Raw genomic sequence first — 22,964 nt, 5'->3', positions numbered from 1 at the left:
TACAGGCGCCTGCCACCACGCCCGGCTAATTTTTTGTATTTTTAGTAGAGACGGGGTTTCACCATGTTGGGCAGGCTGATCTCGAACTCCTGACTTCAGGTGGTCCACCTGCCTCAGCCTTCCAAAGTGCTGGGATTACAGGCGTGAGCCACTGCGCCCGGCTGAGTTATTGTCCTTCTTAGAAATGCGTTGCTCAGGCTGGATGTAGTGACTCACGCCTGTAATCCCAGCACTTCAGGAGGCCGAGGCGGGTGGATCACTTGAAGTCAGGAGTTCAAGACCAGCCTGGACAACATAGCGAAACCCCGTCTCTACTAAAAATACAAAAATTAGCCAGGTGTGGTGGCATGCACCTGTAATCCCAGCTACTCGGGAGGCTGAGGCAGGAGAATTGCTTGAACCTGGGAAGTGGAGGTTGCAGTGAGCTGAGATTGTGCGACTGCACTCCAGCCTGGGTGACAGAGTGAAACTCCATCTCAAAAAAAAAAAAAAAAATACAAGAGAATGTGTTGCTCAGTTCTGAACCTGCTGCTGATTAGACCTAAGTGGAATGGGGGTTATGGAGGTAGGAGGAGGGACTTGACCCCAGGGGTGGTGTTTGGACATTGGACCAAATTGAGGACTAGCTAAAACAAGGAAAGGGTGAAGCAGCTTTTCATAAAGCATGCCTGCCAGAGTGCCATGTTTACTGTGGCCATGGCAACACCTGGGCGTTACCACCCCTTTCCATGGCAATGACCTGACAACCCAAAAGTTACTACCCTTTCCTTAGAAATTTCTGTGTTAACTGTCCCTTAATTTGTGTGCAATTAAAAGTAGGCAAAAATATGACTGCAAAACTGCCCTGAGCTGCTACTCTCTGCCTGTGGGGTAGCCCTGCTCTGCAGGAGCAGTCACGGAGCTGCAACAGGGCTGGAGCTGTAACAGGGCTGCTTCAACAAAGCTGTTTTCTTTCACCACTGGCTAGCCCTTGAATTCTTTCCTGGGCAAAACCAAGAACCCTCATGGGCCAAGCCCCACTTAGCACACCTGCTCTGCCTCAGTATCATCAACTTGTCTAGACATTATTTCTTTTCTTTTTATTTTTGAGACAGAGTTTTGCTCTTGTCGCCCAGGCTGGAGTGCAATGGCGTGATCTCGGCTCACTGCAACCTCCGCCTCCCAGGTTCAAGCAATTCTCCTGCCTCAGCCTCCCAAATAGCTGGGATTACAGGCACCCGCCACCATGCCCAGCTAATTTTTTGTATTTTTAGTAGAGATGGGGTTTCACCGTGCTGGCCAGGCTGGTCTCGAACTCCTGACCTCATGATCTGCCCATCTTGGCCTCCCAAAGTGCTGGGATTACAGGCGTGAACCACTGTGCCTGGCCAACATGATTTCTTTTCATGTAATCCAATCAAATTAGCTTTTGTGGCAGCTGTAATACATCACAGACTCATAGTTCATGTACAGTCAGCTGAGAATCTCAGATTTTTAAAAACATATTACTGCCATGCTATCCGTAGTTGACTACCTACTATGTTATTTCTATTTTTTTTTTTTTGAGACAGTCTCTCTCTGTTGCCTAGGCTGGAGTGCAGTGGCACGTTCTCAGCTCACTGCAACCTCTGCCTTCCAGGTTCAAGCGATTCCCGTGCCTCAGCTTCCCGAGTAGCTGGGATTACAGGTGCCTGCCACCGTGCCTGGCTAATTTTTTGTATTTTTAGTAGAGATGGGATTTCACCATGTTGGCTAGGCTGATCTCGAACTCCTGATCTCAAGTGATCTGCCCATCTCGGCCTCCCAAAGTGCTGGGATTACAGGCATGAGCCACCATGCCCAGCATTATTTCCACTATTTTTAATGTTTACTTATTATATTTCTAATAAGTGAGGGTACATCTGTGTACATGGATTTATATCTTAGAACTACTTAATATTCTATGATTTCTCAGCAATTTTATTCATAGAGTCTTATTTTAATCCACAGAATAATCTTGGGAGGTATCTAGTATCCTAATCACTATGATTTAGAAATAGAGGCTGGAGGAGGTGGCTTGCTTCAGGCCATCCATTTAGTAAGTGGAATGGACACTGAATTCAGGGTTCTTATGGCACCTGTCCAGTCTTCTTTTGAAGGAGGAAAATAGAAAATGAGCTTTCAGTTCAGTGGGACTAATAAGGAAAGGTTTTCTGGAGAAAGTGAATATCGAGTGGATTTTTGTAAGTGAAGAAGAGGCAAGCACCAGAAGATGGGGGAGGGCCAGGCGTGGTGGCTCACATCTGTAATCCCAACACTTTGGGAGGCCAAGGCAGGAGAATCACTTGAGGCCAGGAATTCAAGACCAGCCTGGGCAACACCCCATCTCTACACAAAATAAAATAAAATAATTAGCTGAGTGTGGTGGTGTGCACCTGTAGTCCCATCTACTTGGGAGGCTGAAGCGGGAGGGTGACTTGAGCCCAGGAGTTCGAGGTTGCAGTGAGCCATGATTGTGCCACTGCACTCCAGCTTGGGCAACAGAGTGAGACCCCAACTCTAAAAACAAACAAACAAACCAACAAAAAAACAGGTAGAAGAATGTGGGATTGAGGTGAGGGGGTGTGAATAAGCAGGCAAGGTTTTTGAAGAACAAGTTCTTGGACAGATTCGGCTTCTGAGATAAGACAGCTGGCCACCTGGGGTGCTTTTTTGAAAAGCTCACTTGCTGGGGCCCCACCTGCAGAGATTCTGTCAGTAGGTTGGAGGTGGCTCTCTGTATTATTTTCACACCTCCACATGTAATTCTGATGTACAGCCTGGGTTGCAAACTACTAGGTTAGGGGCTGGAGGTCATTTAACTAGAGAGAATGGTCTAGGAGTCCTTATTGTGGAAAAATGAGCTAGGCAGGTAGAACTGGAAGGGGAGAGAGAGCACAAAGCAAAGAAAAGAATGGTACAATATGAGTTCCTTGGGGGAAGCACTTTTTTTTTTTTTTTTTTTTGGAGACAGAGTCTCGCTCTGTTGCCCAGGCTGGAGTGCAGTGGCGCGATCTCGGCTCACTGCAACCTCCGCCTCCCGGGTTCAAGTGATTCTCCTGCCTCAGCCTCCTGAGTAGCTGGGATTACAGGCACGCACCACCATGCCCGGCTAATTTTTTTTGCCTTTTTAGTAGAGATGGGGTTTTACCATGTTAGCCAGGCTGGTCTCGAACTTCTGACCTCAGGCGATCCTCCCGCCTTGGCCTCCCAAACTGCTGGGATTACAGGCGTGAGCCACTGTGCCCAGCTGGAAGCATCTTTTTAAATTAAATTTTTAAAATTGAGAGACAGGGCCTCACTGTGTTGCCCAGGTGGGTCTCCAACTCCTGGGCTCAAGCGATCCTCCCACCTCAGCCTCCCAAAGTGCTGGGATTACAGTCATGAGCCCCTGCACCTGGCCAAGGAAACATTTTGATGATAGGAAAGCTCTGCAGGTTTCTGAGCAGGAGGGTGACATGTTTTAAGGCCCTGTGGCAGACAGATGACTGTGAGTCGGAATCACCCTGCATCCTTTCTAAGTCCGGACTCTATTCATCCCTTGAAAGATGATTCTGTCAGTGCTCTCACTTCCTTTGCCCACACCACCTCTTTATCTTAAGATGTTTCTGTGGTTTCAGATGCATCACTTTTCCCCTTTGCTGCTGAATCTGGTTCTCTCTCCTATTTTTGCCCTCCCTGTGCTTGCAGCAGTGTTACAAAAATTGTGGACATTCACTTCAGAGTTTTATCATCTTTATTTTCAATTTGCTAGACCAGGTTGCTTTCCCCTGTATGAGGGAGTGCCAATCTCTGATTGCTGGGTACCAAACCACATCCTGGCCTGTGTGGGGTACCATGGAGGAAGGAGATAAGACCCAGACCCCTGGCAGCTCCCAGTTTAGCAGGGGAGACAAGATAACACATGAAAACAAACAGAGCACATCAAAAAGGCAACAGGTCAAACCGATGCAGGGAAACCCCTATCATTAAAGGTCTAAGCCCTGAGGCCTCCCTGCTCATCTCCAGGCTCAGAACCTTTCTGAGTCTTCTTTGACCTCATTTAGTATTTCTCTTCCATCTCTCTCTTGTTGGTTTATCTCCAGGATCAACTGCTAGAGCAGTGTCTAGGTGTTGCTTTGAAGCTTGTATCGAGATTTCTCTAGGACTCTCTGCTTCAGCCTGGCCATCCCCAATTACCAACCACATCACAAGGACTGGACTTGTGTTAGCTACGCTGCTTCTCCAGCCTGAAGAGAAGGTGCTTCTTTTTTTTTTTTTTTTTTTAGATGGAGTCTTGCTGTGTCGCTAGGCTGGAGTGCAGTGGCGTGATCTCAGTTCACTGCAACCTCCAACTCCCGGGTTCAAGGGTTCTCCTGCCTCAGCCTCCAGAGTAGCTGGGATTATAGGCATGTGCCACCATGCCCAGCTAATTTTTTTGTATTTTTAGTAGAGACGGGGTTTTCCCATGTTGGCCAGGATGTTCTCAATCTCCCGACCTCAAGTGATCCACCTGCCTCAGCCTCCCAAAGTTCTGGGATTATAGGCATGAGCCACCACACCCGGCAGGTGCTTCTATACCTAACTACTTCTTTGTGCATCTCTGACTTATGCTCCTTTGAGTAGGACAATTCAGTCAGGAAGGGATACCAAGCTGGTGAAAGGCATTTTTTTCAAAGTCCCAGTCCTGGGCTGGGTCTAAGGATTTCTGAATCTGGATGGGAGCCTTCCTGCTCTGCCTCTCCCAGGCTTCCCAGCTCCTGTGTAACCCAGGCGACCTCTGAAGGTCCAGGGAAACTGCTACTCTGTAGTGAAGTCCGAACTTGGCATCCCTTCTCCTTGACCCACACCCCTGTCCTCATTTGTCCCCTCTGCTGTGTCTTTGCCTCTGCGTCCCAACAGGGAGGAGCCCTGATTCCGCAGCACCTGCAGCCCTCTCCCAAATGCCCTGCGCACCACCGAAGAAGAGAAATAGAAGAGCAGGGGGTCCAGACTGGCGTTGAGTGAACTGAACACCACTGCTATTGACCGCCACCAGGGGCTTTTTCTCTGGTGATACCCCACCAGGTGGGACACGTTGTAAGGTCCGAAGCACACCAGGAAATTGAGCAGTGTCACCACAGCCAGCCCCACGGCTCGGCGCCGCCTCTGGGCCCCCACATGGGGCTGGGAGAGCATGATCCACACAAAACGCCAGTAGCAGAAGATGGTGACTGCCATGGGGATGAAGAAGAGCACCAGGCACAGCTCCAGCCGCACGGGCAGCACCACGTCCAACTGGTTATCGGTGAAGTTCTCGTAGCAGGTAATTTCATTGCCACTTCTGACCTGCTCAGTCGTGTTCAAGTATTGAACGATGATCACGATGGTGCAGTGACCAAAGGACATAACCCAGGCCACCAGAGCTGCAATCACTCCATACAGAGGCCGGCGGGAGAGCTTGTACTGCACGGGGAAAGCCACTCCCAGGTAGCGCTCGATGCTGATGCCCGCCAGGAGCCACGTGCTGCAGTAGATGCTGCTGTAGAAGCCAAAACTCGTGAGGGCGCAGACGACCTTGGGCAGGTACCAGCGGAAGTTCGACGCAGCCTCGATGATCTTGAAGGGCAGCAGCAGCAGCAGGAGGAGGTCGGCCAGCGTCAGGCTCAGCAGGAGGATGTGCACAGGTGCAGGCTGGGGCTGGCGGACCCGCCCCACAAAGGCCCGCAGGGCCAGGAGGTTGGCAGGGAGGCCAGTGAGGAAGATGATGATGTAAGCCATGAGGATCAAGGAGCTCTTCCAGTCCGGCAGCATCCTGGAGGGGAACAAAAAAGGGCGGGGTCAGGGAGGTCTCACTCACAGCCCGCGCAGCCAGCTCTCCTTCAGGATGCGGGCATCCTCCCCGGCACCGTCCCCTTCCCAGGACTGTGCTTTCTGATGCCACCACGGCTTGCTCACACCACCTGCTCGAACTACCCAGAGCAATTATTGACTTTGCCTGGGGCGGGATATTAAGCAGTAGTGATTATGTTTGCCATCATGTGTCTCTGGAGGAGACCAACTCGTGGCTTCCCAAGGGAATTCCCCCTCCAGTTTCCCTAGCCTTTCTCCTCCTGTCCTCACAGATACAGGAAGTTACTGTTACCAGTTTCTAACTTTACTCAAGTCCCTTTCTCAGACAGAGACCTGCAGGAGAGAAAGGCATCAGTGCCGGGAGAGAGCTGTAAGATGCGCGTCAGGATAAAGAGGCTGTGGCGCCCCAGGCGCCGATACCCAGTGCCAGCTCTCCAAAGGACCCAAGTGCCCAGCCACCAGCCCAGCTTCCTACTTCCCTTCGTCTGTTTGGCAGAGCACAGATTCTCCCCCACCTTGTCCTCCCCTGTCCAACACCAAACTCTGGGACTCTCTAGAAAAGGGGAAGCTGGGGCTGGGCGCGGTGGCTCACTTCTGCAATCCCAGCACTTTGGGAGGCCGAGGCGGGCAGATCACCTGAAGTCAGGAGTTCGAGACAAGCCTGGCCAACGTGGTGAAACCCCATCTCCACTAAAAAAAAAAAAAAAAAAAAAAAAAAATTAGCCGGGTGAGGTGGCGGGCACCTGTAATCTCAGCTACTTGGTAGGCTGAGGCAGGAGAATCGCTTGAACCTGGGAAGCAGAGGTTGCAGTGAGTCAAGATTGCGCCATTGCACTCCACCCTGGGCAGTAAGAGCAAAAACTCCGTCTGAAAAAAAAAAAAGAGAAGAAAAGGGGAAGCTGGGAGGCTTAGAGGAGGGTGGAGGGGAAGGATGAACCAGCACTAGCCTTAGGAGGAAGGCTTGTCCCTAGAAGACCTTAGAGAAATATTCAGAAAAGCCCACAGGCCTTCACTGGCCCTTGAGCCTGGCATTCTGACCATAAATAGAACTCGTCTTCTTCACGGGGTAACTCAGTTTCCACTTGGGGTGTCACCCTTGCTGGCCCCCAACCCAGGTCCTGTCCCTCTGTCCACTCTCCAGCCTTGATTTCCTTGCTGTTTCCTTGCTCCTCACACTAGCTCCTGTCTCTGGGTATGAGTCTTCCGTTTGGTTCTGACATCCTTCCTCCAGTCTCCCAGAACCTTCCCCTCAAACCTGATCCTGGCCTCTCTTCCCAGAGCACAAGCACTACACTAGCTGCCTTGCCTTGTGTTGTTCCGGATAGGTGGCTTCTTGGGATTGGTTCTGAAGGGAGGTCTGCAAGCTTCCAGGAGAGAGGAACAGAGCTTTAGCCCCTGCTTCTGTCCATGCCATGCGGGAAAAAATGGTGAGGAACCTGGCTGGTAGTAAGCATTTATACTAACACCAGCCACGTGACCAGAGAAAGGAAGGTCAGTCTTTAAGCACTATTTCCTCTCAAACCCAAAGGAAAGGCCCAGCATCTTTATTCTCTCCCTAGAGAATCCTCACTCTTGACTTCCAAATTCAGATTTTTCTGTCCTTAATTCCTGATTAAAAAAAAAAAATTCCCAGGCATTTTTCTTTTTTTACTTCCCAAGTCAGATTATTTTCTTTTCTCTTTCTTAGGCCGTTTCTTCTGTCATTCTGCTCATTCTCAGAAATGAGCTTTCCTCCTTCCTTTTTATTTTTCCTCTTTTTTTTTGTTTTTTTTTTTTTTGAGGCTGAATCTCGCTCTGTTGTCTAGGCTGGAGTGCAGTGGCGCCATCTCAGCTCACTGCAACCTCTGCCTTCCGGGTCCAAGCGATTCTCCTGCCTCAGCCTCCCTGGGATTACAGGCACCTGCCACTACGCCCAGCTAATTTCTGTATTTTTAGTAAAGACAGGGTTTCACCATGTTGGCTGGTCTTGCACTCCTGACCTCAAGTGATCCGCCTGCCTTGGCCTCCCAAAGTGCTGCGATTACAGGGGTGAGTCACTGCACCCGGCTCTCCTTCCTTTTCTTCTTCAATTTTTTTACTTTCTCTATGGTCTCCTGCCCTCTGCCGCCAACACATTTCTTTTGACCGTCTCAGCTGAAACAGGCTGGTCCTGGCCTGCATCTTGTTGTGATGGAAATGGTGTGGGAGTTATAGTCATGCAGATATGGGCTCAAATCCAGGTCCCTTCATTACAACCTTGGGGCAGATCCGTTTTCTGAAGTCTAGTTTGCTGTAGTCAAGTGAGCATGCGAATTCTGACATCCTAGGACTTCTGCGAGGATTCAGTGAGGTTGTGTATATAAAGCACTTAGTAGATGCCCGTAAGTGCTGCCTCGTCTCAAGCCTGTAACACACCTTCACAGAGAGTGAGCCACTTGGTGCAGCCTCCAGAGGCTCAGGGCATGGATGTGCTGTCTCTCTTGGGAAAGTGTCAGGAATTCAGGAGGCCCGAGTTCACGTGCCCATGTGGCTTTTCGTCAGGGCGTGGCACTCAGGCTCCATTCCTTTCCCTGATAAAGTCTCACTGTTTCCCCCTCTCTGACCTTGGTAGCCCCAGGTTAGGAGCTCCTGAAGGTCCCTTTGAAATACACACCTAATGCAGCAAGGATCGTCAGAACATGTTTTCCTCTTGAACTAGGGAGGAAGTCTCAGAAAGAAGTCTCTGTTCTGCCATCTGTGGCCTGATTCCTGCTCACAGAATCCCCATGCTTTCCCTAGGACATACCTACTTCCTATTGTTTGCCATTCATTCAGTCATTCAGTCAGTCATTTATTCTTTTTGTGGTCTATAACCCCAGGGTCTAGATATTTTGATATTTAGCTTTTCTTTCTCGTCCACTCTACTCTCCTCTGAAGGCGTTCTAGTTCTTTATTTCCTTCCCCCAGCACACGTCGCTTCTCAGATCAACAGGAGAACTAAGAAAGAGACCGTTCTCTGTTGTTGCCACCAAATTTATTTGTGTCATTTCGCTTTTATGATTTCCTATAAACATGCACGAGGATCTGGATTTAATTGCAGAATCCAGGAAACTCATTGGAAAACAAGTGTTGAGGAGTGGGACTGCCTCTCTGTCTCTGCCCGTTCTTCTCCCCCCACCTCCTGCCTTTCGCCGTCACTGTCGTGAGTCCCCCTGTGGAAGATGCCCCAACGAAACCCCCTCTCTGGGTTCACAGCAGTTATGAAAGTTCACAGCAGTTATGAAGGGAGCATCACCAAGGAGGCTTTCAGTCTCACAGTTCATGATGTCCACCTACGTCACAGGAAAAGGAAACCCAACCTCTCAGACCGAGTTCAAGGGGGTAAACTTTCACAAGAGCAATATCCTTCACAGTTCCTTCCAAGTTCAGTTTTCTCTCATCGTCTTTATAATGCGGCCTGTCATCACGGGAAGTTGGACCCTTATCTAAAGTTCTGTGTAATCACTTCCACATTCTTAATTCTCACTCGCCCCTCAGTCCACCCTAATCTGGGTTCTGTGCCTATTTTCCATGGGATTTTCTCTTCCCGATGTTAGCAGTGACCTCCATGTTCCTAAATTCAGTGGACTTAAGCTTTTCTTATTTTATTAGCATTCAACACAATTTCCACGCCCTTCTGGAAACATCCTCTTTTCACAAATTCTGATACGTTACGCTGCTGGCTTCCCTCTCTTTCCTTTGGTCACTTCTCGTACCCCTTTGCTAGCTCACCATTCCCCTACTCATCCCCGAAATGGTGACTTCCTTCAAGCTTGGCTCCAGGTTCTTTCCTGTTCTCGCCTGTGCTCTCCTTCTAGTCGACTGCAACTGTTTCCGTAGTTCCAGTTACCACCTTCATGACACCCCTGGTTTGAATCTTCACCCTAGGTTTCTGTGAGCTTCACATGTACACACTCAACTGCCTAGTTGACACTGCCATTGGGTGTCTCACAGGTGTCCCAAATCAACCAAATCAAATGTGTCCAGACCTGGCCTCAGATCTTCCTTCTTCCACCCTTCCCTGTCTTGGGGCGTAAGATCTCTTCCCATCACATCTCCTGCACCATCATCTTAGAGTCAGTCTTTTTTTTTTTTCTTTTTAATTTCGAGACTGAATCTCGCTCTGTCGCCCAGGCTGGAGTGCAGTGGCGCATGATCTCGGCTCACTGCCACCTCTGCCTCCCAGATTCAAGCAATTCTCATGCCTCAGCCTCCCGAGTAGCTGGGATTACAGGCATGTGCCACCATGCTCGGCTAATTTTTGTATTTTTAGTAGAAATGGGGTTTCACCATGTTAGTCAGGCTGGTCTCGAACTCCTGACCTCAAGTGATTCGCCCGCCTTGGCCTCCCAAAGTGCAGGGATTATAGGCGTGAGCCACTGAGCCTGACTAGAGTCAGTCTTAAAGTGAATCTCAATACTATCTTCTTCCTTATCCCTAGAATGCAGTCTGATGTACTCCCCAAATACTTAGGGATTCCAAATATGAATCCATCCATCCGTCTCCATCTCCATCATCCCATCTCAGTGCCATCATCCCTACCAGGATTTCAGCAGGGCCCTGACTCACTTCCTCTCATCCATCCGCTTTCCTGGCAGTCAGTTCTCCATACTGTATTAGTGGAATCGTTTTAAAAATGTCAATCCAATTATACGACCTTCTTGTCCTTTCAGAGACTTCTCACTGCTTTTAGGAGAAATATCAACATCCTTAAAAAGGCCTGCCTAGCATGGCCCTTGCCAGCTTCCACTCACATCACTCTTCTCTCTCTTTGCTGTCTGGGCAGGGCCATTTTCCACTTCTGTGAATGTGTCATGTTTTCCATCTGCCATGGGGAGCTTGAACCAGCCCCTGCCTGGTATGTCTTTATTTCTTGTTACCCATTCCAACTTTCACAGTTAATTTGTAGCTTTCTTTCAGATAACCACTTACTTCCTTAAGAAATCCCTGTCTGGCTGGGCACAATGGTTCACACCTGTAATCACAGCACTTTGGGAGGCCGAGGCAGGTGGATTACCTGAGGTAAGGAGTTCGAGACCAGCCTGGCCAACATGGCGAAATCCCGTCTCTACTAAATATACAAAAATTAGCCGGGCATAGTGGCGCACGCCTGTAATCCCAGCTAGTCAGGAGGCTGAAGCAGGAGAATCACTTGAACCCAGGAGGCGGAGGTTGCAGTGAGCCAAGATTGCGCCACTGCATTCCAGCCTGGGCGACAGAGCAAGACTCTGTCTCAAAAAAAAAAAAAAAAAAAAAAAAAAAAAAGGCCCTGACCTCCTAGATTTCGATTCCCCTCTTATAGGTAAAGCATCTTTTCTATTGCTGAATAGTATTCTGTTTTAAGGATATTTCCTATTTTATTTATCCATTCATCTGTTGATGGATATTTGGTTGGTTTGGGTTTTTTTAAAAAAGTTTTTGTCTAGTATGAATACAGCTGTTAAGAACATTCTTGTGTGGAAATGTTTTCAGTGCTGTTGGGCAAATACCTGGCAGTGTATTGGCCAGGTGGTATGGTAAAACGTTTTATTAACTTTTAAAGAAACTACCAGTTTTCCAAAGTAGCTGTGCCATGTTGCATTCCCACCAGCAGCCTACGAGCATTTCAGTTGCTCCACATCCTCACCAACACTTGACAATTGTTAGTTTTTAATTGTAGGCATTCTAATAAGTATGCCATGGTATTTTTGTGTGTGTGTGTGAGACAGAGTCTCGATCTGTCGCCCAGGCTGGAGTGCAGTGGCGCCATCTCCACTCACTGCAAACTTCACCTCCTGGGCTCAAGCCATTCTCGTGCCTCAGCCCCCTGAGTAGCTGGGATTACAGGCACGTGCCACCACACCTGGCTAATTTTTGTATTTTTAATACAGATGGGGTTTTGCCATGTTGGCCAGACTGGTCTTGAACTCCTGACCTCAGGTGATCTGCCCGCCTCAGCTGCCCAAAGTGCTGGGATTACAGGTGTGGACCACCATACCCGGCCTTTGTTGTGGTCTTAATTTATACTTTCTTGATGATTATTGGTGTTAAGCATTTTTTCAAGTACTTATGAGCCATTTGTATATCTTCTTTCGTGGAATGTCTGTTTAAATATTTTGCTCATTTAAAAAATTTTAGGCTGGGCATGGTGGCTCACACCTGTAATCCTAGCATTTTTGGAGGCTGAAGTGGGTGGATTGCTTGAGGTCAGGAGTTTCAGACCAGCCTGGCCAACATAGTGAAACCTCATCTCTACTAAAAATACAAAATTTAGCTGGGCGTGGTGGCGGGCGCCTGTAATCCCAGCTACTAGGGAGGCTGAGGCAGGAGGATCGCTTGAACCCAGGAGGCAGAGGTTGCAGTGAGCCAAGATCGTACTACTGCACTCCAGCCTGGGCAACAGAGTGAAACTCTGTCTCAAAAAAAAAAAAAAAAAAAAAAGAAAAGAAAAATTGGATTATTTTCATATAGTTGAGTTCTGAGAGTTCTTTATTATATTCTGGGTACTAGTCATTTGTCAGATGTATATATTACCAATATTTTCTGCCATTCTGTGACTTTTCTCTTCTTTTAATTTTTTTTTTTTTTTTGGAGACAGAGTTTCACTTTGTTGCCCAGGCTGGAGTGCAGTGGCTCCATCACAGCTCATTGCAGCCTTGACCTCCCAGGCTCAGGTGACCTTTCCGCCTCAGCCCTCCAAGTAGCTGGGACTGCAGGCACCTGCCACCATGCCTGACTAATTTTTCTATTTTTTGTACAGATGAGGTTTTGCCATTTTGTCCAAGCTGGCATCGACCTCCTGAGCTCAAGCAGTCTGCCCACCTCGGCCTCCCAAAGTGCTGGGATTACAGGCATGAGCCACTGTGCCTGGCCTTCATTTTCTTAATTGTCTCTTGAAAAGCAAAAAAGTGTTACATTTTGACAAGGTCTAATTTATCTGGTTTTTCTTCTATGGTTTGTGCTTTTATGTCCTAAGAAGCTTTAACTCCGTATCCAATTATTCCAGATTTTTCTTTCCCTGTTGAATTGCCGCGGCACCTGTACTAAAAACCCATTGGTTGTATGTGTGTGTGGTACTATTTCTGGACTCTCTATTCTTCTGAGAGACTCTGTGTCTTGCCTTTCATCATTTGCACATGGTATTTTTAAAATTTATTTATTTTTATTATTTTTTAAAATTTTTATTTTTAGATGGAGTCTTGCTCTGTCTCCCAGGCTACAGTGTTGTGGCGTGATCTCGGCTCACTGAACCCTCCTCCTTCTGGGTTCCAGCAATTCTTCTGTCTCAGCCTCCTGAGTAGCTGGGATTACAGGCGCTTGCCACCACCCCTGGCTAATTTTTGTATTTGTATTAGAGACAGGTTTTCGCCATGTTGGCCAGGCAAGTCTTCAACTCCTGACCTCAAGTGATCCACGTGCCCCGGCCGCCCGAAGTGCTGGGATTACAGGCACGAGCCACTGTGCCCAGCCTGCACACAGTCTTGATTACTATAGTTTCATAATAAGTCTTGAAATAGAGTAAGTCCTCCAACTTCCTTCTTCTTTTCTAAATTTGCTGTGGCTATTCTGGGTCATTTGCATGTTCATATAAATATTAAAATCAATTTCTACAGAAAAGCCTGCTGGAATTTTGAATGGGCTCACACTGAATCCATAGATCAATTTGGGATCATTGACACTGGACATCTCTCTCCATTTATTTAGGTCTTTAATTCCTCTCAGCAATGCTTTCTAGTTGTCAGCATAGAGGTTTTGCATGATTCTAAATATTTTGGAGGCAGCTGTAAATTTAATTTTTTTAGAGTTTATTTTCTCATTGTTTGTTGCTCTCATAGCATCTTTTACTATTCCTTCCTATGTCCCACGTCTCAGTTTATTATAATGTGTTCATTAGCATGAGGATTTGCATTAAGATGGATGTGAAGTCTACCTCCCCTTATGAGACTGTCCACAAAGCAGGGAACACAGCTGCTTTGCTCACCATTGCATCCTCAGGGCCTGGCGTGCAGCCTGGAACATGTTAGGCCCTTAGTAACAATTTCCTGGATGACAGTGGAGGATAGATGGATGAGAGTGGCTTCAGAATGGAGATAAGTCCATTTCAAAAGCTCAGAGGATGCTTGTCCTCAGATGCCTCATTTATCTTTTTCTGGGACCTGTTAAGACATCCTGGACGTGTAATCACTTGACAGCTGTCTTGTGGTTTAAGGGACTTGCAGCAAAAGCCACAGGGCCTTTTTCCTCATGGTCAGCACTGATGATCCAGGCTATATACCTTTTTTTTTTTTTTTTTTTTTGAGACGGAGTCTTGCTCTGTCATCCAGGCTGGAGCATAGTGGCGCGATCTTGGCTCATTGCAACCTCTGCCTCCTGGGTTTAATTGATTTTCCCATCTCAGCCTCTTGAGTAGCTGGGATTACAGGTGTCTGTCACCATGCCCTGCTAATTTTTGTATTTTTAGTAGAGACGGGGTTTCAGCATGTTGGCCAGGCTGGTCTTGAACTCCTGACCTCAGGTGAACCGCCTGCCTCGGCCTCCCAAAATGCTGGGATTACAGGCGTCAGCCTCTGCGCCTGGACCCATCTGTATTTTTCAACCATGATATTTCCAATGCTTGGCACAGATCCTGGCACATCCTAGGGGGTGGATATATATTTGTTGAATGAGTGAATGAATGAAACAATTGCCAGCCTCCCAAATGCTGGGATTACAGGTGTGAGCCACTGCACCCGGCCTTAAGACTCCATTTTTGAGCAGTGGGAAGTCACTTAGGGCCATAAGAGGGGAATGATGTGATGTGATGTATGATTCTAGAAGATCAAGCCTGCTACTGTGTGAAGAATGCTCCCTAGAAGGACAGAACTGGAAGCAGAGGGATCCGCTAGGAGGGTGTTGCAGTCGCCAGGGGTTGAGGGGATTGAGGATGGCATGGATAAGGGAGAATGTGCACCCGGGGCAGAGAGGATCACTTAGGATTTGAGATATGTAACTTTGTTTTATTATTATTATTTCTAAATGTTTTTATTATTTTTATTTTTGGTAGAGATGGGGTCTTGTTATGTTGCCCAGGCTGGTCTCAAACTCCTGGCCTCAAGCCATACTCTCACCTTGGCTTCCCAAAGTGCTGGGATTACAGGTGTGAACCACCATGTCTGGGCTGATTATTATTATTTTTAGAGGTGGGGGTCTCGCTCTGTCACTTCAGGCTGGAGTGCGTGGTGTGATCATAGCTCACTCCAGCCTCGACCTCCTGGGCTCCAGCGGTCCTCCCACCTCGGCCTCCCAAGTAGCTGAGACTATGGGCTTGGCCACCACACTTGGCTAATTTGCTATTTTTTGTAGAGACAGGGTCTTGCTGTGTTTCTCAGGCTGGTCTCAAACACCTGGCCTCAAGCGATTCTCCTGCTTTGGCCTCCCTAAGTGCTGGAATTACAGGTGTGGGCCATTGCACCCAGTGTGCAATTTTAAATAAATGACAATTAATAAGGAAGTACAGGATGCCAGAGAGAAATGGAACTCTCCTAGGGATGAAGAGGGAAGGTGAATCTAGATCAGCACGTGCGGATGGACTTTGAGACGTAATGGCTTCTGTGCCAGTGCAGTTCACCTGAGTTCATTTGCGTATCACCCTTTCTGAGCCCTGCAGAGGCCTCACCAGAGGAGCTCACCCACTGTGAAGGTAACAGTTTATGCCCACCCCTCTCCGTGCATCTTCTCTTTTAGTTGTCTATTATGCAGCCTCCCCTGTCACTCCAGTCGTGGGGTCCTTCACTTCCACAGTCCCTACAGAACCCATCCCCGGGCTGGTGCATTGCTGAAGAAGAAAATTAAAAGGAGCGTCTCAAGGCTAGCTTCTTGGGAGAACTCTGCAGACTCTGTCTCTGTGGCCTTGGTGGTGGGCCTCTGTGGTTGTTCCCACCCACTGCCGGTAGCCATACCCCAACCTCTCTCTGCAGAGACCTCTCCTTCCTCCACTCTCCGTCCACCTGAGTTCTGTTTATTAGACTTCACTCCTGGCCAATCACACCAGCTGTGGTGGCCAAATGATGGTCCCCCCAAAAGAGACCCATATCCTAATCCCTGGAACCACGGCCAAAAGGGACTTTGCAGTTGGGATTAAGAAGCTTGAGATGGGGAGGTCATCTTGGACTATCTGAGATGGCCCTAAACATAATCACAAAAAGAAGGAGGCAGAACTGGGCGCATTGGCTCACACCTGTGTTCCCAGCACTTTGGGAGGCCGAGGCAGGCAGATCACTTGAGGCCAGGAGTTCGAGACCAGCCTGGCCAATATGGCAAAACCCCGTCTCATCTCTATTAAAAATCCAAAAACTTAGCCAGGCATGGTGGTGTGCATCTGTAATCCTGTAATCCCAGCTACTCCAGAGTCTGAGGCAGGAGAATCACTTGAACACGGGAAGTGGAGGCTGCAGTGAGCAGAGATCGTGCCACTGCACTCCAGCCTGGCAACAGAGTGAGACTCTGTCTCAAAAAAAAAAAAAAAAAAAAAAAAAAAGAATCTTTAGATGGGGAGATAATCTTGGACTATCTGAGATGGTCCTAAATGTAATCACAAAAAGAAAGAGGTAGAGGGAGAAATCAGACAGAAGGGGAGAAGATGCTGTGATCACGGAGGACTGGAGTGATGTAGCTGCAAGCCAGCACCCACCAGAAGCTGGAAGAGGCAAAGAATGGATTTTCTCAAGAGCCTCCGGAGAAATGGAATCCTGCTGAACACCTGTGTTCCATCCCAGCCGGATCTGGCTGGAGTCACCCCTAAAAGCTGTGGCAAGGGAGTTTCTGCCGAGGAGTTCCCCAAACCATCCCAAGATGGGGCCAGATGGGTTCCCAAAGCAAGAAGCACCAAATGCTAGGGTGATTAGTGCAAAGCATTTCGGAGGGGAATTTGCAGAGTGGGCTGCAGCATCCTCAAGACGAACAGTGAGAGAAAAGGGAGGGGGCAAGGGAAGGGTTTGCATGAGGGTTTAAGGAATTTGGCCCAGGGCCAGGGCTGGTTTCTTTCAGTGTCTAAACACCTTTATCAGTGCCTGGGAATGTTCAAGCCCTGGCTTGGGTTCAAGTCTGCAGAGAAAACACGCAGCTGGCTGGGTCGCAGGTTGGTCAAGGCACTCTGTTTCTTGGTCAGGACAGAGAAAAAAGGAGGGAAAATTAGGAGACCCTGCACCTTGATTTCAGCCCCGTGACACTGGTTTTGGACTTCTGGTCTTCAGTACTGTGAGAGAATAAATTTCTGTTATGTTAAGCCACCAAGTTTTTGGCAATTCATTACAACAGACAGAGGACTTAGCAGACATAGCAGCCAACATTTATTGTATGGTATGACATTGTGTATCAAGTGCCATGCAAAAAGCTTTGCAAAGATGAACTCATGTAAATCTTAAAACATCCCAGGAAGTTACACACTCATCCCCTTTAATGGACGAGGAAGCTGAAGTATGTAGAGAAAGAAGTGATTTGCCTGGAGTCATGCATCTGGTGGACGGAGGAACTGAACTCTGAACTAGAAAGTCCATGGGCTTTTTTTATTTTTTATTTTTTTAGACAGGGTCTCGCTCTGTTGCCCAGGCTGGAGTGCAGGGGCACAATCATGGCTTACTGAAATCTCTGCCTCCCACGCTCAAGTGATTCTCCTGCCTCAGCCTCTGGAGTAGCTGGAATTACAGGTGCACGCCAGCATGCCTGGCTAATTTTTTTTTTTTTTTTTTTTTAGACAGGGTCTCACTCTGTCACCCAGGCTGGAGTACAGTGGCACTATCTTGGCTCACTGAAACCTGCGACTTCAGAAATCCTCCCACCTCAGCCTCCCGAGTAGCTGGGATTACAAGATTACAGTGCGCCACCATGCCCGGCTAATGCTTGTATTTTTTGTAGAGACGGCGTTTCACCATGTGCCCAGGCTGGTCTTGAACTTTTGGACTCAAGCGATCTGCACACCTAGGCCTTCCAGAGTGTGGGGATTACAGGCGTGAGCCCCCGCGTCCAGCTGGAGTCCAGGGTCTTTACCACCGCACTACACTCGCCACTGTACTGTGAGGGCCCAGGTTAGACCCAACTTCTTTGGCAGCCCCTGGAAGTCCTATGCATCCCACAGAGGAGGACATGGGGGACAGGTCAGGGTGTGAGATGGTGTCACCTGCTTCCTGCAGGGTGTGTCTGTGTGGTTACCAGGCTTCTTGCCAGTGGCCTTCACTCTTTCCCTGAAACCATGAAGGAATAACCTTCAACCCCAGACTCCCAAGACCCAGGCAACTCCCAGCCTTCCACATGTCCTTGTTCCTGCCATAGCCCCAGATCCCAGATGCTGCAATCTGTCGTCAGTCCCCACTCCCTGTCTCTAAACATTCTGGATACACAGGAAGTAGAGGGAAGATTCTATTTACTGTTTCTGTCTACCGTTTACCAAGTTGTTTGCTTTCATGGTTTCCATGAATGCTTATAAGACTCTGGATTTGATTGTGAAACAGAATGAAGAGCTTGGGAGAAGGAATGTTTATTCCAGGAATCCTGGAGAGTTCGCCTGACCTTTTCCTCCTTCCCCGAGCCCCCTTCTCCATCTGCTGTCCGTGCCGAGGTGACCACTGGACTAGACACAGGACTAAAAAGCCCTCCCCCTGCCGCTTCCGGGCCAGACCCCTGGGTAGCTAGCGTGGCTTCACACCACCCTTGATAAGGGCCAGAAGGCAGCTGGTCGTTTCCTTGGGCTGACTTTCAGTGCTGACCCTGAGCCAGGGAGGAGAGGCAGCAGAGTGTCTGGAGGCGGAAACTTGCAGTCAGGTGCTGGCTGATCCTGCAAAAGGCACACCAGATGGGGGGCAAAACTAGTTGCTCTGTGTTCCTTTCCCCAGCCCAACCTTGTCTCTGTTTTCCTCCATTACCTGCTTCTGCCACATACATGACTCATCTTCCCCTAAGAGTTGTGGTATCGCTGGAGTCACCAGGGTTTCTGTCTACTTTGCAGAATCTTAGGAAACTTAAATTAGACGGCAGATTTTCAGGAAGTGCAGGGAGGATATCAGAAACTCCCGGGTGTCACACCAGGGGAGATGGCAGCACGTTTCAAAATGCTTGGAAATTTTCCAAGAGAGAGAGAAAAGCCCTGGTTTTCTTAATGCAAACCAGAAAGTAAAGTTTCTGTTTATCAGAAGTGGGAAGTGGTTAAAAATAGATTGAGAAACAGTGATGCAGTGGACATAACACTCTAAGACCCGCTCTTGGTAAAGTTTACGTGAACTGAGATCCTCTTCACGTTGAGCCATCTTCCCTGAGCCTTTTCCACTGCCAGAAGAATTCAGATTCCATAGGAAGCAGGGAAGACTGCTCTCAGGAGAAGGTGGGAGGGGAGAATGTAGTCTTAATTTTGGGAATGTCTTGGGGATTCCTTCCCCCACTTTTTTTTTCCTTGAGCCCTTGCTACTTGATGATATGAAGCCACAGTGAATTAGCACCCAGAAGCCTTCCCTTCTGTCTCTAGAAGTCTTTGCCATTTATGAAGATAAAACCCTTATATCTCATTTGAGGACTGTCAAATATGCCCAAATAACAGAGACTTAAACACATAGAGATTTATTTTTCTCATGGGACGTGAAGGAATTAGGGAACCCATGTCCAGGGCTGCTGCTCAGGATCACTCATCCATCCACAGCCTGGGGTCCTCTGGCTGTCTGTTTCACTATCCCCAGATCTTGGCTTTCGCTTCATGGTCCTAAGAAGCATCTACATTCTGAGAGAAAAACAGGGGGCAGGGAGGACAGAGAGCAAAAGATGTATGAGAGATGGATCTATCCCTTTTTCAAGCAGGAAAATGACAACTTTTCTAGATGCAGTGGCTCACGCCTGTAATTCCAGCACTTTGAGAGGCCGAGGCAAGAGGATCGCTTGAGGCCAGGGGTTCGAGACCTGCCTGGGCAACAGAGTAAGACCCCCTATCTCTACAAAAAATAAAAAAAAAATCTAGCTGGGTGTGGTGGTGCACTCTTGTAGTTCCAGCTACTTGGGAGGCTGAGGTGGGAGGATCGCTTGAGCCTGGGAATGGGAGGCTGCAGTGAGCTGTGATGGCACCACTGTACTCCAGCCTGGGCCACACAGCGAGACCTTGTCTCTAAAGAAGGAAAAAGGAAAATGATAGCTTTTCTGGAAGCCCTACCCAGCAGATGTGTACTTATTTCCAACTGGCTGACATTGTATCTCATGGCAATTCCTAGCCGCAAGAGAGTTTGGGCAAATGAGTATTAATTGGGCACTTCCCGAACCTAACAAAATTGGGACTCTGTTGGCAAGGAAAAAGGGGAGAGTTCCAAAATTATACAGATCTTGAATAGCAAATATGGGGAGCAAAACCAATTATAAGCCTAAAATATCTATGGTAGCCATAGGAAGATGTGGGATTTCAGAGGGGGCTTTTATCAATTGTGTTATTAACAGGTAACATACATACAAAAAGGTGAGCTCATCTTAGGGATACAGCTGGATGCATGTTAACATATCTGTACATTTGTGTATGACCACCCAGGTTGAGATGCAGGCCATTTTCAGCACCCTAGAGGCCCTTTTGTTCCCTCTCAGTCAGCAAACCTTCCACTCCTAAGATAACCACTTTTCCAGCTTCTACCTCTTTTTTTTATTTATTTATTTTATTTTATTTATTTATTTATTTTTGTGAGACAGCGTCTCTGTAGAGTAAGTGCTCATATGAGCACTCCCAGGCTGGAGTGCAGTGGTGCGATCTTGGCTCACTACATCCTCTGCCTCCCGGTTTCAAGCAATTCTTCTGCTTCTGCCTCCCGAGTAGCTGGGGTTACAGGCGCATGCCAACACACCCAGCTAATTTTTATATTTTTAGTAGAGATGGGGTTTCGCCATGTTGGACAGGCTGATCTCAAACTCCTGACCTCAGGTGATCCGCCCACCTCCGCCTCCCAAAGTGCTGGGATTACAGGCATGAGCCACCATGCTCAGCCTTGTTTCTATTTTCTTTGACACAAGCACTGTTTATCTTCCAGTGTAAGAACGCAATCAACCATAGCACTGTGGGATAGCAGCCAGGAGGCTGGCTGTATCCTGCTGCAGCAGCCACCACACATGGAGCGTGGAGGGACAGCCACCCTGTTGTGTAGCTCTGACCAGCTGTGTCCTTCAGTGCAGGTCCAGCCAAGAGCCGTGGGCCACAGATGACGCTGGTGGGGAAGCAGAGGGCAGACTAGGCAGAGGCAAGGCTTTCATGTGCCCTGAGCTGTCAGAGATGGGCCAGGGCCTTCAGCTTCCTCGATAGGGCAGAAGTGACCACGCTGGCTCCATTCAGCAAAGGACGTGGACGGAGTTGCCGGGCTTGTCTGAGAGGAGGAGAAATGTGGAATTGAGTGAGGCTCTCTAAGAAGGTTCTGCTGGAGTTGAGAAAAATTAGGGTGAGGCACCTCCCCGATTTTATGTCCTTTTTCCTGGGTCCAGCCTCCTGAACAGCTACCATTCGCTTCTGTGAGACACCTGTCGGTGCCTCCTTTTCCAGCCCTTAATGGAACGGTGAGTGAGGTTCCCTGACTGGGGTGGAGTCTGCTTGTGAGTTTCCCCATCCCATGTCTCTCTGACTCCTGCTCCAACTCCTTACTTCGCCAGTTCCTCTCCCAGCCACCTCAGACTTCCCATACCACCCTCCCTGGACAGGAAGCGTTTTTACAGGAGTTTGAAGCTTCAGGAGTGCCCTCCGGCCACATGAAGACAAGGCGCTAACAAACATGGCGTTCTGCAAGTTGCACCATCACCAACTCCTGTCACTCTCACAGAGGTCTCTTGGGCTCTTCTGAGAAGGGTGAATGAACTTGGTTGGAGGGAAGAGAGGGGTTTGGTGGCTCTTAGTAAAATTGCTTCACACAGTGACCTTTGGCAGTTTAGGATAATAACCTGTGCAGAGAGAGGGTCTCCTGTCCTGAAGTCACAGCCCGGATCTCCAGGCTGGCTCTGCTGCCTCTGAATGATTTGTGGGTCACACACGCCGACAGCGTCGCCAAGGGCTGACATCAGCCTGCTTGAGCCACGGAAACTGAATGGGCAAGGATGAGTTCCCCAGCACAGAGGGAGGCATCCTCTGTCAAGAGCATCTGCGCATGTGCTGTGCAGTCTCCAGTCTGCACTGTGAGGTTAGTACTTCCTCTCTCTAGAAAGTGTAATGGGGGCCAGGCATGATGGCCCACGCCTGGAATCCTAGCACTTTGCGAGGCTGAGGTGGGCAGATTGCCTGAGCTCAGGAGTTTGAGACCACCCTGGGCAACATGGTGAAACCCTGTCTGTACTAAAATACAAAAAAATTTAGCTGGGTGTGGTGGCGGGCATGTGTAATCCCAGTGACTCAGGAGGCTGAGGCGGGAGAATCGCCTGAACCCGGGAGGCAAAGGTTGCAGTGAGCCGAGATCGCGCCACTGTACTCTAGCCTGGGCAAAAGAGCGAGACTCTGGCTCAAAAGAAAGCATAACAGCATACTCATAACTGACAGTGACGTTGTAAGAGCTTACCTTGTATCCTCTCATTTCTTTGTTTACTTAAACTTCCAAAGCCTAGTTTTTTCAGTATTACCAGGAATCATGGACTTACATTTCTTGCCTCTTGGTGTGTTGCCACATCCCAGCAGTGTGTCTCAACGGCTTTTGAGAACTGCTTCGAGAGGGGACCAGATGCGCAGAGACAAGCTTCCAGCCTGGCTAGGGACGGACCCTCTGGGGATGCTCCTCTCTGGCCGGGCAGCAGTAGAAGCACCTGCCTCCATCCACATCCGGACGCCATTCCCTTTTCTTCACCGCTGCTTCCCATCAGATGGTCCCCAGGAGTGGCAACCTCCCACTTGGTCTCGCAGGAGTCCCAGTGCTTCTCAGGTGTGTGTGCCACATCCCTCTTCTCTGAACACACAGTGGTCAGGGTGCCTGCACAGGGAAGGGCACCACAGTCCACCCTGGGAAAGGTCTTCAGTCTTCGGGAAAGAGCCTGTAAGCACCTTGACTGCTCTTCTTCTCTAGGGCAGAGAGCTTTCTTATCCACAGGGGTCCTTTGTCAGAGAGAGGGAGCGCACTTGGTGAGCTCTTTCAGAGGCAGCAGAGCCCTCTGCCTCTCCCCAAATCCCTGCTCCTACAAGTCGAATTAATCTCTCCTAGAAATCCAAGTCCTAACTTCCTCCA

General features: G+C 48.7%; 2 protein-coding genes across 2 annotated transcripts in view; one reads left to right on the top strand and one right to left on the bottom strand.

The window, feature by feature from the left end:
- Positions 1–18,130, top strand: part of KRTDAP (keratinocyte differentiation associated protein) — a 58,269-nt gene extending 40,139 nt beyond the window's left edge. The window contains exon 9 of the transcript XR_008955034.2: positions 15,310–18,130. The gene's annotated coding sequence lies outside the window, so the exon portion shown is untranslated. The remainder of the gene's footprint in view (positions 1–15,309) is intronic.
- On the bottom strand, positions 2,325–10,377 carry FFAR2 (free fatty acid receptor 2). The gene has a single exon (XM_055103005.2). The coding sequence runs from the start codon at positions 5,767–5,769 to the stop codon at positions 4,777–4,779; it is 993 nt and encodes a 330-aa protein (XP_054958980.1). The 5' UTR covers positions 5,770–10,377; the 3' UTR covers positions 2,325–4,776.
- Positions 18,131–22,964: the final 4,834 nt, after the last annotated feature.

Source organism: Pan paniscus, chromosome 20 (assembly GCF_029289425.2).
Source record: "Pan paniscus chromosome 20, NHGRI_mPanPan1-v2.0_pri, whole genome shotgun sequence".
NCBI lineage: Eukaryota > Metazoa > Chordata > Mammalia > Primates > Hominidae > Pan > Pan paniscus.
This window is presented reverse-complemented; position numbering and strand designations above follow the sequence as displayed.

Excerpts from the sequence above, each read along its gene's own strand:
- FFAR2 (XM_055103005.2), bottom strand. The coding sequence starts at position 5,769 with ATGCTGCCGGACTGGAAGAGCTCCTTGATCCTCATGGCTTACATCATC.